The sequence below is a fragment of the Nelusetta ayraudi genome, unplaced genomic scaffold (genome assembly GCF_046127955.1).
Source record: "Nelusetta ayraudi isolate G7.1 ecotype Tasmania unplaced genomic scaffold, CSIRO-AGI_Nayr_v1 ptg000056l, whole genome shotgun sequence".
NCBI classification, from domain to species: Eukaryota; Metazoa; Chordata; class Actinopteri; order Tetraodontiformes; family Monacanthidae; genus Nelusetta; species Nelusetta ayraudi.
This window is the reverse complement of record NW_027466106.1, coordinates 1,418,575-1,434,040: the sequence shown is the minus strand read 5'-3', so window position 1 is coordinate 1,434,040 and position 15,466 is coordinate 1,418,575. Positions and strand designations below refer to the sequence as shown.

At 43.3% G+C, this 15,466-nt stretch overlaps 3 protein-coding genes across 3 annotated transcripts; 1 reads left to right on the top strand and 2 right to left on the bottom strand.

Moving 5' to 3' along the window:
• On the top strand, nucleotides 1-5,566 carry LOC142896533 (serine/threonine-protein phosphatase 2A 55 kDa regulatory subunit B delta isoform). The gene is made up of 10 exons (XM_076038238.1): nucleotides 1-178; nucleotides 380-454; nucleotides 990-1,087; nucleotides 1,171-1,336; nucleotides 1,433-1,545; nucleotides 1,643-1,820; nucleotides 1,935-2,099; nucleotides 2,396-2,565; nucleotides 3,626-3,717; nucleotides 3,811-5,566. Exons 1-10 carry the CDS (start codon nucleotides 172-174, stop codon nucleotides 4,088-4,090), a joined length of 1,344 nt encoding a protein of 447 aa, XP_075894353.1. The 5' UTR covers nucleotides 1-171; the 3' UTR covers nucleotides 4,091-5,566.
• Nucleotides 5,567-5,631: 65 nt separating this feature from the next.
• On the bottom strand, nucleotides 5,632-8,837 carry bnip4 (BCL2 interacting protein 4). Its single transcript, XM_076038239.1, has 6 exons — nucleotides 8,584-8,837; nucleotides 8,023-8,194; nucleotides 7,654-7,714; nucleotides 7,272-7,378; nucleotides 6,798-6,947; nucleotides 5,632-6,258 (listed from the first exon to the last, which is right to left on the bottom strand). The coding sequence occupies exons 1-6, from the start codon at nucleotides 8,624-8,626 to the stop codon at nucleotides 6,219-6,221; spliced, it is 573 nt and encodes a 190-aa protein (XP_075894354.1). The 5' UTR covers nucleotides 8,627-8,837; the 3' UTR covers nucleotides 5,632-6,218.
• Nucleotides 8,838-13,888: 5,051 nt separating this feature from the next.
• Nucleotides 13,889-15,149, bottom strand: LOC142896536 (alpha-2A adrenergic receptor-like). The gene has a single exon (XM_076038240.1). The coding sequence runs from the start codon at nucleotides 15,098-15,100 to the stop codon at nucleotides 13,889-13,891; it is 1,212 nt and encodes a 403-aa protein (XP_075894355.1). The 5' UTR covers nucleotides 15,101-15,149.
• Between the last annotated feature and the right edge of the window lie 317 nt (nucleotides 15,150-15,466).

The window sequence follows — 15,466 nt, the reverse complement described above, 5'->3', positions numbered from 1 at the left end:
ACTGTGCGCCATTTTGGTCGGAAAAAAAAAATCACGGACAATTTCCGTGGTCTTGACAGATCTGGAAGCGAGTCTCACACTGATTGTGGATGCTATCCGTTTCTCCGAGCAAGCCGCATTGTTTGATCAGGTTTTGGAAGCCGTGTACAGCCACAGCTGCTACATGAAGCAATGGCGGGTAAGCCACTTTTGAAGGGAGGAAAGGGACCCACCTCACTTGGTTGTGTGGTGATGGCCTGAATGTGCAAGTTAGCTGGCCACCGTTAGCGCCTGGCGAGCTAAGTTGCTAGTTGTCAAACTATGTCACTGTCAGGTCATTTTTGCCTCCCCGGAGGCGGACGTGTATCCGCCGCGAACTAACGCTGTGTTCTTTTCGCAGGAGTTGCAGGAGGAAATGATTTTCAGTGGTGTTTCTCTCAAGTAAAAGGGGCGATAGATGAAGATGTTGCGGAAGGTATGTGGCTAACGTTAGCCTGAGCGGCTAGGCTAAAATGCTGGGCTGCTACCAAGGGGCTCTCTGATGGTGATGCTGTGGGTTGGCTTTCTTTTTGTAATGCACGATATTAATACGACCCAGTGTCCTTTCTCGCAAGCCGGCCGTTGCGGTCGACGCGCCTCCATTTATGCTCTAGCCACACTAACGTCCTTTCCACCTTTTTTTGAAATTGCTCTATGTCGTTAGCTGGCTGTATGCTAGCTGGGCTATTAAAGGGGAGCGACCGTATCCGTGACGTCAATGTGCTGCGTCCATAAATTGCCGCGTGACATCATTCGTGTTTTCATTCATTCACGTCCATGAACGAGTGTGCGGTTTGTGGTGCTCGTCGGTGTGCAGGCAGGCTCGTTCAGGAATGAATGACACGTTGCTCCGGTTGTAGCCGCACGTTGTAGCTGCCTCATTCATACCTGTCATCAGTACCACTGTGTGCTAGTGAAAGCTACCAAGTGACTCCCAACTGTGCATTAATGGATTTCATGTGTATTCTTAGCTGACATTATTTCAACGGTTGAGTTCAACTATTCTGGAGAATTGCTTGCCACTGGGGATAAAGGAGGCAGAGTAGTGATATTTCAACATGAACAAGAGGTAAGACTCTCTGAATTGTTGTTGTTGTTGTTTTTACTTGAAGGACTGTGATCATTGATATGTTATCCTTTGTTTGCTTTCAGTCTAAGAATCGTCCACACCTGCGTGGGGAATACAACGTATATAGCACTTTTCAGAGTCACGAGCCAGAATTCGACTATTTGAAAAGTTTAGAAATCGAGGAAAAAATTAACAAAATAAGATGGCTACCCCAACAAAACGCTGCTCACTTTCTACTTTCAACGAACGGTAAGCCCCAAGACACCTGACCCAGTATTTGCCTAGATCCTTGTCAGACTGATGCTCCTCTGTCAACGTCACCTTGTGGTTGCTTGTTGTTGTCAGATAAAACTATCAAATTATGGAAAATAAGTGAAAGAGATAAACGAGCAGAGGGCTACAACCTAAAAGATGAAGATGGACGACTCAGAGAGCCTTTTAGACTCACTTCTTTACGGGTACGTTGGGCAGCGTGTTGGATTGTTGTTTTGTTTTGTTGAAAAGTTTGCATTTTGTATTTGTCCTGAGCACTGACGTGCACGTTATGCGTTGCAGGTACCAGTGCTCATGCCAATGGATCTCATGGTAGAAGCGAGCCCAAGGAGGATCTTTGCAAATGCGCACACCTATCACATTAATTCCATTTCTGTAAATAGTGATCATGAAACGTACCTCTCTGCAGATGACCTAAGAATAAATCTATGGCACTTGGAAATCACAGACAGAAGTTTTAGTATCCTTTTCTTGATCATCGCACAACTGATTCAAACTATGCTGCTCCCCCGCCAGTAGTCTGCACGCCATGACAAAACAAAAGTGCCGGCTTCCTTAACGCATTGTTTTCCAGATATTGTAGACATCAAGCCCGCCAACATGGAGGAATTGACGGAAGTAATCACAGCTGCTGAGTGCCATCCACATCAATGCAATGTATTTGTGTACAGCAGTAGCAAAGGCACCATCCGCCTGTGTGACATGCGAGCAGCAGCACTATGCGATAGGCATTCAAAGTGTAAGTTACCATTTAGTTACTTTAATTGTTCATTACTATAATTTTTTTTTTTTTTTTAGGTTATTTTTAAAAAATGAGTAATTCAATATTTATATAGAGTACTGTCAATATTTGTGCTTTTTTTTCTAATCTAAAAAGAAAATTTTGTACCCTGCAATATATAATTTAGTTTTAACCTGAGCTTTCAGTGTAACGGATTAAGCCAAATTAACCTGCAGTTGTCATACATATGTTGAAAAAAATCAAGTCTATTTCGGTAGTTCTGAGTTCTGATTTGTTGTTTGTTTCCCTTTTAGTCTTTGAGGAGCCGGAGGATCCAAGCAGCAGGTCTTTCTTCTCTGAGATCATCTCCTCCATCTCAGATGTGAAGTTCAGTCACAGCGGACGCTACATGATGACTCGTGACTACCTCTCCGTCAAAGTCTGGGACCTCAATATGGAGAACCGGCCAGTGGAGACGTATCAGGTGCAGAAACACACATAATGACACATGACGCAGCGGTGTTTGAAACACACAGTTGTTTTCACCTAGGCATGATTGACGGTTTATTGGAGAATATGTTGCTGTCAAGTTAATGCGACGTAAAAATAACGCTTGACGTTTTACTTTGAAACATCTTGGTTTAAAAAAAAAAAAAAAAAATCCATGCACGTAACTTTTATGAAACTTAAAACAAAGAAAATAATAATAGTGCCACTTCATTCCTTGCACGACCTCAGGGACTCTTGCAATCTCTGCGGGAGCTCATACCACTGGTGGGGTGTAACGGAAAATATCAGTGGTTTTTGAAACTGACTTTTGGAAACCGCAGTGCACTCTGAAACTGGCAAGCGGCCCATGACTGTGTTCTAGTGTAGTTTAATTTTACACTGGCTTCCTATTACGTCATCATCTGGTTTTCCTCCAGGCTTTTTTTGATTGCTAATTTTTGTTGGTGGTGGTGGTGGTTGTTGAGGAGTTTGAGGAATCTGTAAATATGTCAAACAAAATATAATTTATGAGTAAAGTTTTGAGTTGTCTGGTTCACAAATGGAATAATGTGAATTTTCCACTTATTTATAGTGTCAGCCTGACTGTGGCCCAGCCTGCGCTTCTTACCTCTCTTTACCTTCTTTAGTCATTTAAAATAGCAGAAAAGTCCGCCTATCAGCTTTCTGTTTGTGAACCAGTGGTGTCATGTGTAGAGTAGTAAGTGACATCATCACACGCTAGTCGTTTACTGACCGTAAGCTCATGTTTGTGTTTGCAAACGTGCCCTTCCTGCCTTCTGAACCGCTGGCCTTCTGCGCCCCCTGCGTCGGCGAACAACAAATAACTGAACAGACACTATTTGATTCTAGCGATAGCGTAGCCTTGCGGGTAATTTACAGGGGAATAAACCTGTATGGAAGAAACACAAGGACGGACACTCTCAAATTGCAATATCACGTACTTGATGTTTGCTAACAAAACAGTCACGCTCCCGTCGTGTCCTCAGTGTATCACACGTGGCAGCGAGATGACGTGAGAAAATGTTTTCTTCCAGGTCCACGAATATCTCCGCAGTAAACTCTGCTCCTTGTATGAAAATGACTGCATCTTTGACAAGTTTGAGTGCTGCTGGAATGGCAGTGACAGGTGAGACTCCTCTTGCTTGATCTGACCTGCCACGTTTTTTTGTAATATCTGCAATCTGAAGCACCGCCTGTCTCCATCCATCTCCTCCGCCAGTGCCATCATGACGGGCTCCTACAACAACTTCTTCAGAATGTTCGACCGCAACACCCGGCGGGACATCACGCTGGAGGCGTCCCGGGAGAGCAGCAAACCGCGGGCCACGCTCAAGCCGCGCAAGGTGTCGACCGGCGGCAAGAGGAAGAAGGACGAGATCAGCGTAGACAGCCTGGACTTCAACAAGAAGATCCTCCACACTGCCTGGCACCCCAAAGAAAACGTGATAGCCGTGGCAGCCACTAACAACTTGTACATTTTCCAGGACAAAATCAACTAGAAGATCTCCGGGGCTCCAGAGGATAGGGCTTTTACCGTACCTGTGTAGTTAAGCCTACTACTTGTCTATCTGTATAAGAAGAAAACAGCCTCGTTGTCCTCCTGGTGAAGAATTTGAAAGCACGTGTCTACTTTTTTTTTGCCACAGGAGGTTGATCCATAGGCCTGTTTTATTTTGAGTCTGAGCTTAGGTTGTTTTTTGCCTTCGGCACCAGGGCAATCAACATGCCCCCCCATCCCGACCCAGAAAGCCCAATTCGGGTCTAATTGACGGAAAGGCACTCCCTAGAGGTCAAACTCTTGAACGTCGGTGTTTGTGTTGACATTTTAAGCCTTCATCGTCACGATTTAACGACAGAACTTTTCCGGAAGCCTTGAGAATGACGTCTTGTCACGGTTGTTACATCATCTCAAAAGGTTCGGGGCCCACCGAAGCACGGATCAATGGCCAATAAACCCTAACTGTAACATTCCCACCCCCACCCCCCCGTTTGGCCGAGTATTCAGGCCAATCCGCTGGTGGAAGAGGCCATGAATTTGAAAAAGTGGACTGCTTTCTTTACTCCGCCGCACTCCCTCCTCTTACTTTACCCCTCCCTCCAGTCAATACGGTGACATACATTCACTGACTGTATCTACTCAAGTACACCTTTGTCATCCACATAATAAAAAGAAAACTAAAACTACAGATGTGTTTTTAAATTTAGAATTATGTATTAAAACATGTTTATTTCTTTGCATGTTTTTATGTTGTAGAGAGGTGGAAAAATGTCCAAGTCACACCACTGTCTTTGAGCAGATCTCGAGCAAAAGTTGTTATGGAAAAACGCTGTTTGAATTGGGGCTACCACTGTTGGCGACGACCGATCGCGTGTTTGTGTCGAGAAATTAATTTCTAGTTTTCGATCACGTTTTAAGGATGCAGGCTGGGAACTACATGGCACAAGACAGGCCCCGGGACAAAGGGAATCTGCAGCCTTAATAACTACTTCTTCTTCTTCTTCTCGTTCTTTAAGTGACAGCTACAAGTTATGCCCCCAAACGTTTTACAAACCTCATGTGCATTATTTGTAAATCCTATTTTATAGAGTTATGTCCTCATATACTGCTGCTATACGTGGCCGTCTATGAAAAACACAGAGGAAAATTGCACACCATACAGTTTATGTGATAAAGAGTGCCTCTGAATCATGTACCAAGTAGGAAGAATTCAGACAGGCCTCATACATTTGTGCCCTTATTCATCGGATAGGGATGTCACCCGAAAAAAATTTGAACCACGTGTTGCAAATGTGGATCTTCTCTCCGTCGTCGTGAATGCAGAAATGATGGTTGATCACACAAGACGTATACTGATGACATTTTAAGAAAACAAAAACACATAAATGCATTGTCTTTGTCCATTGATTCCTAACATGGTGGCAATGTATTCACTTGTTTATTATTTTGACCAAAGTTCAATAAAATTTTAATTGTGTTCATCTGCATGTGTTCCTCTTCCTGTTGTAGCCGTGTTCCCCCACAGATGACCCGGGCCATATGTTTTTTTGGTTTTTTTTATCTCCTCTCTTTATTTCTACTTTCATTTCAAGATAAACAAGGACCATAAATGTGAAGATTTTTTTTCTCTCTTATGATTTCAAAAAGCACAAACAGATCAATGTGTGCAATCACTTGAGCACTTGGCTGATGATCTCTCAAACATAAAAAAGGTACCTGAATGATCATATAACATGATAAAATGAGTGATTTTTGCATTGCAAAAAAGGAAAAAGGCAATGATGAGCAGTGTTTTCTTTTTTTTTTTCGGTTCCCTGACATGCAGATTCAAGGAGCAGGAAGCAGCCGGACAGTGATTCCCAGGCCAAAACCTGGACCACAGCAGGGAGCACAGGATTGCTCACTGTTGCGTTCATGTGTCATATGTCATGAACCAGCAGCAATGAGTGATCCTCAACTCCAGTCTGCCGGTGCCAGAGACACTGGGGGTGGGGGGGGTGAGGAGCCGTTTAGTCGAACTTGACCACGTCGCGCTGCCAAGTCTCCCTCAAGTTTGGAAAGGTCCCTTTTTTAAGGCGTCCCAGGATGAGTCACATCAAGGCGAGTGTCGACACACACAAACATCCCATTTAGTAGGTGTGGGGGGTGAAACGCTTCCCAATGTAGATCCTAAGTGAAATAAATAGATTTTGTTTTTTTACAATAGGATGACACCAGAACAAAATGCACATTATCATGATGTGTCCTATTGCTAATGTGAAGTCAGAACACAAAGCTTTTTTTAATGCAGTTTTCTAATCATCTGCTATTTTGCTTCGTCATTCGGGCTTGCAGAAATTTCCCCTTAGCTCCAAAAGCAGATGTGAAGAAACTGAGCTACACTCACGCATAAACAAAGGCTGGAGCCTTTTGCTCTTTTAATTGATTGGCAGGTCATTTAGCAGCGACCTGTAGCATGCTACTGCTAAATTATGCATGCTCCCTTGCAGCCATAAAAGGTCTATATGCTGCCTGTGGGTCTTAACAGTTATTGAATCGTTCCATACTTAAATGTGTGGTTATTTACAAATACAGTGCAGATTTTAAAAATGTCAGACATGTAGGAATATATATATATATATACATATATATATATAGCATGAAGTCAGGTGGCCTGCTTTCTTCCATGTATTTGTGCTGTGCGGTTGTGTTTGTACAATGCTGCTTACCCGAGGCCGATGGCGACTATGTGGGAAAGGATTAAGGAGGGCAGAAACAGCTTTAGGAAGTCAGCGGACAGAATGCCTCCCTTCTTCATGACACTGGTGTTCCTGATGCTCAGCGAGGGCGACCGCTTAGGGTGCTTCAGCAGCAACTCCCTGCAGAGGAGCACATTAATATTTCAGCTTGGAATTCATTAAAATCGATGAGCTCTGGTCCAGTGTTATGCAGACACATTCATCTGCGCAGATATTTCTTTAAATTCCACTCAAAATGTGCTGTTGAGTTTTATTATATAATGTTTTGTTTAACCTCTTGCCTCTATATTTATTTCAAAATGGCTGAAAAACAGGGTCAGATCCATTATCAAATCAATATCAATTCTTGTATTTGTTAGACTTACGTAAATGATTAAACTCTTAAGTAAACAAATGCACTAAAATAGAAGGGGAAAGGCTTTTTGGTCAAAGCTGATAACATACTTTGGTGGACTGTTCTCAGGTCGGCTCGACCAGTCCCAGATCCAGTCGGAATTTTTTTTCATCAGGTTCTCCACTTCAATTCTCCGTTCTTGGAAATCGTCATCAGACTAAAAAAAAAAAGAAGGTGTTATGGTTAGAAAAACATTGTCAGAATTAAATCCACTGCTTTCGCAATTTTATATATATATATATATACACACATATATATATATATATATATATATATATATATATATATATATATATATATATATGTATATATATATATATATATATATGTATATATATATATATATATATATGTATATATATATATATATATATATATATATATATATATATATATATACACACACACAAAAACAAATCACAACAAACACACCTGGGAGCTAGTTGTGTCTGAGCCTTTTATCACGATGAGGGGAGTCTGTGATCTGAGTGGGCTGCGGAACAAACAAAAGAATAAAATCCATCTCATCTCACAAAAAAAACCCATACAACTCACTAAAATCTAGGTTTATTTACACAACATTACCATTAACATCCAGCCAAAGATCAAGACTAGTTTGTCTTTTACGGAAGTTGAAAAGCAACATCGAAGCAGACAAGAAAAACTTGTTGATCACTGTTGATCACGTGAATACATCATGGCTGCAATGCCAACGCTCTCAAATGGCGTGTCGACCATACAGGGAGCAGTAGTGGGTGAGTTCGGGCACCGCCTGAGGCCATTTGCCGAACCTTAACATACCTGTTACACTGAGAACTCCCTTTGGAGCTCGACCTGCCCGACTCGTGCTGGGCCTCCAGCAACATTCTCTCCAAGTCGCCCTCCTGGATGGAATGGGGGATGTGCTCCCGACTTCCCAGCGGGCTGTTTCTTTGGGAGCTCTGGCCACTGAAGTTGAGCTCGACCCAGGAATCTGTGAATCAAAACACAGTGCTCACAAGCGCTTCGTATGCAACTCGCAGCCACTGGCTGGCCTACATATGCTGGCGGTGCTTTGGCCTGAATTGTTTTTTTGTTTTTGTTTTTGTTTTTTGTTTTTTGTTTTTGTTGATCGAGGGGTATTGCAATTGCGCAACATTGCAAATAGGAAACATTTAATCAGTGGCACCATTCGATGTCCTCGAATTGCACTTCTCCTGAAAATAAGAAATGGCGCGTTCACGTTCCCTTTGATCGAAGTGGTCAATTGATGAACTCGGCCATTCACAAAGGTTGGCTGAGGTTAGCGCCATACGTTACTGCTAGCATCGCCGCTGCTTAGCTACAAGATTCGTAGTTGATGTGTTTTTGTTTTTTTTTTACCTTGCAACCCGTCGTCCAGCGTGTCGTCCCTGTACATCGACATCTTTCTAGTGGTTCGGTTTTTGCCAGGCCCACTCTTGTCCCGCGGTTTAAACGCACCGAGATGTAAGCGAAATGGTGGCGAAATCTGTATAAACAGCTGGAGTCTCCAGCTACCACAATAACCCCTGACGCAATATTGTGTTTATCTTGAGCCTGATTGGCTCAGACTCAAAGCGCCAGGCTTTGGGATGCGTTTGATTGAGTACACCAGGGTGTCTGCTTGCGAGCGAGTCGGGCGGAGACTGCGCTTTTGTTCGAAAACCCCCCTCTGGTGTGCCTCGCTGGCCAACCGGCGTTTTGCTTTACCGAAATGAAGCAAATCAGAAAAATTCGTCAGAGATGTTTGCCAGTGTTGAAATGAGCTAAAACATGGAATTCCAGAGTAACGCCGAAGCTGGAATTTCCTGGCTAACGAATGGTTAAATCGTGCTTTCGGATTATATTTAGTTTTTTATTTTATTTTTAATCAAAGGAGGGAAATTTGCCTCCTTGATTCGGAGTCATTAGCGCGTTTGTACTTTGAAGTTGAACACTTTAGGCGTGTTACTAGAATTCGGAGTTAAAAGTCACGTGTGTCACCCTTTTCTCAGGTTCACGCGATTTTGGGAAGTGCGTCTGTCATTCTTTCGTGGATGTTCACGTTGAGATATGTGTAATTCTTTTTCTCGTTTCTTTTTTCTTTTTGGGGGGGGAATTTGAGGTGACCCAGAGGAGGTCATAAAAAAGGAAAGTTAGAGGTGAGTCTGCACGCAGATCAACAGTTGGGAAATCATAGTTTCAGTATTATATTTTGTATGTAAATGCAGCTAATTACATTCATACCTTCCATAGTGGTAATTTTCTTACATTGGTGGTGCATTGGTAGCACGTTTCTTCTGAAAGCCTTGTTTACTGTTGTAATTTCACACGTCTACCTGCAGGTGGCAGTCAATGCCAAAATTCCCAATTGGCACTGGTTTTGTTCTAGGTGAGAGTGGATTAAACAATGAAAAGTGACGTAAACATAATTTTTGAAATGCTGTCGTGTGGAGCGTGCACGTTGTGAGAGAGTAACTCATTGCATGGTTTAATGCTGCTGAAACAATCAAACGGAAGCTTATATACCTCAGGTTGTACTTCAGAAAAAGATTGTTTAAATGCTTTTTTGGTGCACTGTATGTTAGAGTCAGTTCTGAGCCACTAAGTAAAACAAATGGATTTTAACAAAGAAGAAAATATTATTTTCATTAATACAAATGAAATCAGTTTTTTATTTCTTGATGAGGCAATTAAAATTTGTGGCTGGAAAATTAAATTAAGTTTTTTTTCCATGGGGAGTTGCTTAACTGATTACTCCTGCGTAATGGGATTATGTCTAAAAAAAAAAAAGAGAGAGACCATTTGTTTTGGTGCACGTGCCTGACAGGCCATTATCTAAAGAAAATATGGAGCTTACTGGAATATTGCAAATTATAGGTCAATTACTTGAGTAATTATGTGAAAAGCTACTATTGATTCCCCCTTTTGCCTCTTTACTGTCTTGTTGCAGCTGCTTTGTTAAACACGCTGTCGTACTTATTTCATCATCATTGTACCGTTTCCATTTGTTTGACACACTTTGTCATTATTTAATGGCAGGGGAGGAGTGGGAGGTTGTCCAAGATGAATCATGTTTAAAAGATTTTGATGTGAGATCACAGGGACCTTTACCCCCAGAAAATCCGCTCTGTGGACATTGAAGCCAGATAAGAAAAGTAAAGTTTTGTTATACTTTTTATTCGATATGATGTTGTTTGTTGACGTAAACTCGGCTCCCTGGTGGCAGAACATCTTGAGACGTTGTTCAGCACTGATCAACGTAGTAAAACAATGCTACAAAGTGCCGAGTTGTGTTATTAAGTCAACCATCAATACATCCATGGGAGTCAATGTGAACTCAATTAACGCCTAAGAAAACAAAAGCCTTGAGGAATTTGTCATGGTTAACACCACTAATATTGTCGTATTTCCCTTTGGTGTACGCTAATTTTTTTATGTGCTGTCTCGAATTTGTGGCGGAGGCAATATTGCCTTTAATTTAGTTAAGTGTTATGAGCATTGTTTGCCCCTCAGTGTCCCAGCTCTCATTACAAACATGCTCTCACCAGATGGCCTGTGTACCTAAACAGATGCATTTCATTGACTTGTTCCGTCCCTGCAGTTCTTTGTTGTGTTAATAGACGTACGAATCACGCAGCTATCTACAGTGTGTCAAATGTTTACCTATTTCATTTCATATTTTATTATTTCATCCAGCTCAAAAAAATCATAACCTAATTTCCTGTTACAGGTTGGTGCATTTAGCTCAGCACATTCAGGTCTTATGACCAATTGCGGTTCAAGTTACATGTACTTGAACAGTAAAACATCCTAGTATTAGTAGTAGTAGTAGTAGTATGCATAACAACTAAGTTCCTGGCCTCTGAAGCTGTTATTAGGCCTCCTATAAGGTTTCACTCCCCTGGGTTTCATCAAGCTTGTTCCTTTTCTCAGATAAATTAGAAAACTACACAAACGGCTGATTGTTTTTAACATAAAGAACCAATTATCATAATCGTTCCTACAACAATCTAGGGCTGAATAGTCCCTCTGGTTGTTAAAAATCTTGATGACGGAAAATTGAAAAAGAAAATCAATATTTTCAGATTCCATGTTAATCTGCCTCAAATATTTAATATGAGCATGTAAACACAGTTATTCTCCACACTCCAACTAGTAGCGTTTCAATCAAATACATTAAGGCAGTTAATCAAATACAGGAGGCCTTTGGTTATGAATAAGACTTTTCATTAAAACTGCCTCGCTTTAATATGTGACGAGGAGCCGAGTGAGTCGAGGAAGAAACCCAGATGAAGGCAAATTAAACAGGATCTTCCTGCTGCTTACATTACTCAGAGTGTAATTTGATTATCTCTCATCCTTATCAATCCAAGAGGGAGGAAGCATTATACGCCCCAGTGGGCACGATGCTTGGTGCACAATTCATAATAAATGATCCAACATTCAATTAAAAACACTCTATTCATCACAGGCTGCGTTTTTGAAATTGTTAGTCTGACCTCGATGCCGCTGTTTGTCTCTTATCTGCCGCTGTCTGTCTGTCTGCGAAGCGCTCTGTTCTGCACGGCACTCGTATGGCTTTTACGAGAAGCAGGACTGACAGTTTTAGAGAGCGCTCATTAGGTTGTCAGTGGCAGAAATTAGGGGGAGAAACAAGAGAAAGGGAGCGGCAGAAAGTTGTGGGAATCCTCGCCAAGAAGCGGCTCATAAAGCGCAGTTTTTATATGTCAGTGTCACGGCCATAAATCGCTGTACACTGAGGTGGATTTAGGAGAGGGAGGTAAATCGGCCTCTGCAGACTGTGAGCGTGGACGAGTGTGTGCGTGCGTGTATGCGATGCAACCTGCCGCACTGTTTGCAGCTTCAAAACCAGCCGTGGTTGTTAACGAGGACATCAAGCAATGAAATTTAAACACCAGATCTCAATCAAACTTTCCAGGCTTTGAAAACATTTAACAGCATTTATTCATCATGATACCAAGATTATCACTGTGTAACTTCAAAATAAAATGTCGCCAGTCGGCGCCTGATTAAATTTTATGATTTTCATTATTCTTTTTTCGGTCGTTGGTCCTTCATAATTCAAGGTTTGCACTGCTCAGTGAGTATGCGCTTTTAGAGCGTAATGTATGTATCCTGCTGCTGCTGCTGCTGCTGCTCGGCCATGGAGACAGGCACTCTCCATTACAGCTGTCATTTTAATTATGGGATGCATTCTGACCGTCCTGGATGAAGTGGAAATTTTTCAAGGGTCGTCATGTGAATATTTCATAGTAGTAAATGTTACATAATGTCACTTGCTCTGTATTGATATAAATTGTACTTGAGGTTTTTTTTTTTTATATCTCTGTGTCTGATGTCAAATACGGGACTACTTTTGAATCAGTGTGCTGGCTAGTGATGACGAAACGCTGGTGGTTTTTTGTCTTGTCGAAACCCCGTGACCACAGTTTTTCCCCGCAGTATGTCTTGTCAGCACGCTCGTGGGAACTCGCTTGCACTGCAGCGTAATAGATGTTGTATTTTAGGGCTCAAGTCGAACCCGAAACACGTGTACTACACGGATCCCTACGATGTGTACTACACGGATCCCTACGATTTCTCGAGTCCCATGAAGCAAGTCATGGGAATCCCTCACTCACCCGGTGCACTTGTACGCGGTGGTCAGGCAGGGGGAGGAGGGGGCGGGGGTCAGAAGGATGTGGCGGGTGGGGTGGGGGTCATGCAGTCAAAGCATTCAGGAAGGACATAATGGATCTCAGACTGAGGCTGCTCTAGTGGTGAACGAATCCAAGTGAAAGTTGCAATAACAAGTAACGGTAAATGATTTGTACAAAAAAGGAGAAGAGGCGGTAAATGTTGACAAAGTGCGGCGATAAGCCGGCGTGGAGCTTGTGTGAATGAGTGCAGTAATTTGCAGCAGCCACTCGATATTTTTATGGCCGTGTGATTTCTATTTGACTTGAGGGGATGATTTAATGACTTTCTGATATGAAGGGCCATAATTCATGATTACCTGCAGTATTGCCAAGACGCCCGCTGCCTCCCAGGCGTTACCATCTCTTTATGTAATCTCCTTGCTTCTGTTCTCATGCTCAGTGTGATTGAGGCAGGCGGTGGGAGGCACCAGATGCCGTTTCAGATTGTGTTTGTCTGACTAGTTGAACTGCTTTCCTGATGGTCTTGTTTTTTTTTTGTTTTTTTTTCAAACACATTACAGAGAATCACGCTTTGTTTCCAGATAATCCGGAACGATTACTGCCGTTGGGGTGTGTCTCAGCTTCCAGATGTGATTCAATTATTGAGTGTTGAACAGGTAGCAAAGATTCCTCGAGCATAAACATTGACCTGCACTATGATATTGTTGTTTGGTTTCATAACATTTAGGTCACTAACTTGTGTCTGCCTTGTGTGAAGGTCTTGTATTGGTGTGAACTCTGTAAAGGGAATTTTGCAGTATAGCCGACTGATAAAACTGTCATCCGCTGTCAAACTCCAGCAAGTGAAAGCTTGTTTTACTTGCCATAAAAAGAAAAGCACCTTAGGTTTTTGTTGACTTGATACTTTAAACATTTATGATCCATCAAAAAGCAATTAATAAACCACATAAATAAAAAAAGCCTTTTCAGAAGTTTTTTTATAAATACATTTTACATGAACATGCGTTTAAAAAAAAAAATCCTTTTTATAGGCCTCTTCCGTTGCTTTTACAAAGGATCTTTTTAAAAGACCTCCTGAAGTCCTGGTTGAAAACGGTGTATATGACAGGGTTGAGTGAGCTGTTGCAGTAGCCGAACCAGAAGAACATCTTGAACAAGGTCTCTGGGACACAGTCGGCGCCCCACACGGCGGTCAGCGTGTACGTGAAGAAGAAGGGGAACCAGCAGAGAACAAACACGCCCATGACCACGGCCAGGACGAAGGTGAAGCGCCGCTCTCGGTGCTGCCGCTCCTTCCACCAGCCCGCCCTCGCACCTGCCTGCGCAGACGCCTCCCCCGGTTTCACCTGAGCACCTGCAGCGGTGGTGGCGGTGGCGGCGGTGGCGGCGGCCCTCGTGCCTTTCTTTTTCACCCGGGAACACAGCACCGTGTCGTTCCCGTCGAAGGAGGACGCATCCTCGTCCACTTCTGGCCCGTCGTTGTCTTGAGCACCCTCATCTTTCACTCCCTCTGCCGCCACCGCCGCCACCTCCACCACCTCCTCTCTCCTCTCTGGAAGGCATTGCCGTCTGTGCCTCTCACCCGGAGGGTCCCTCGTTCGCTTCTTGGCGATGAGGTAAATCCTGACGTACACCGTGACCATGATGACGCAGGGCGCGAAGAAGGAGGCGATGCTGGAGAAGATGATGTACCACTGCTCGTCGTTGATTTTACACTGCGGGCAGCTCGTCTCCCCGTCCTTCTTCTTCATGGTGATGAGCGGCGGGAAGGAGATGACGGCTGCCAGCGCCCACACCGTGATGACCGTGCATCGAATCCTGCGCGGCGTCCTCCTCTGGTTGTGCTCGATGGCCTTGGAGACGGACCAGTACCTGTCCAGGCTGATGGCGCACAGGTGCACGATGGACGAGGTGCAGAAGAAGACATCCAGAGCGAGGTAGATCTCACACCACACTTTGCCAAAGTACCAGTAGCCCATCAGTTCGTTGGCCAAGGAGAAGGGCATCACTGAGGTGGCGACCAGGATGTCTGCGCACGCAAGGGAGACCAGAAAGAAGTTCTGGGGTGCCCTCAGCGCTCGGCTGGTGTTCACGGCAATCACCACCATGACGTTGCCGAACACAGTCATCACAATCAGGAAACTCACCAGGATGACCAGAGGAGCGGAGGTCTGCACAGTGTAGGGGTCCTCGCCGGGCAAAGTCTCATTTCCGCTCGTGGAGTTTAGACAAACCATCAGGATGAGCTGTGAGGTCGATGATAGCGTCTAGACGGTTCTCTTTAAGGACGTCTGGAAGCTGCACTTGCCAGCAGCCCGTTAATGGCTGATGATCCATTCAAGAACGCGGCATCAAGAGATTTTAATCTTTTCATTTTGTTCGCTCAAAGACGCTCAGCAAGACCTGCGCTTCCGTCAGAGCCAAAGACAGTGACACAGAAAATATTATGTCAGACTCTTTTCTTACATCAGAAAGACAAAAAAGAACTTATCATTTATTCCCCCTTGCCAACATCAGACACGAATGAAAGAAAATCTTGATCCAACAGCCTTTCAAAATAAAAATAAAAAACATCTTCTCTGGAAGACATTTCATTAAACAGA

Bases quoted from the DNA above. Each gene is read 5' to 3' on its own strand.
- LOC142896533 (XM_076038238.1), top strand. The intron at 1,088-1,170 runs GTAAGACTCTCT...GTTTGCTTTCAG, and splicing joins TATTTCAACATGAACAAGAG to TCTAAGAATCGTCCACACCT. The intron at 2,566-3,625 runs GTGCAGAAACAC...GTTTTCTTCCAG, and splicing joins GGCCAGTGGAGACGTATCAG to GTCCACGAATATCTCCGCAG.
- bnip4 (XM_076038239.1), bottom strand. From the start codon at position 8,626: ATGTCGATGTACAGGGACGACACGCTGGACGACGGGTTGCAAG. The intron at 8,195-8,583 runs GTAAAAAAAAAA...TTTGATTCACAG, and splicing joins GCTGGACGACGGGTTGCAAG to ATTCCTGGGTCGAGCTCAAC. The intron at 6,259-6,797 runs GTAAGCAGCATT...TATTTCACTTAG, and splicing joins ATAGTCGCCATCGGCCTCGG to GATCTACATTGGGAAGCGTT.
- LOC142896536 (XM_076038240.1), bottom strand. From the start codon at position 15,100: ATGGTTTGTCTAAACTCCACGAGCGGAAATGAGACTTTGCCCGGCGAG.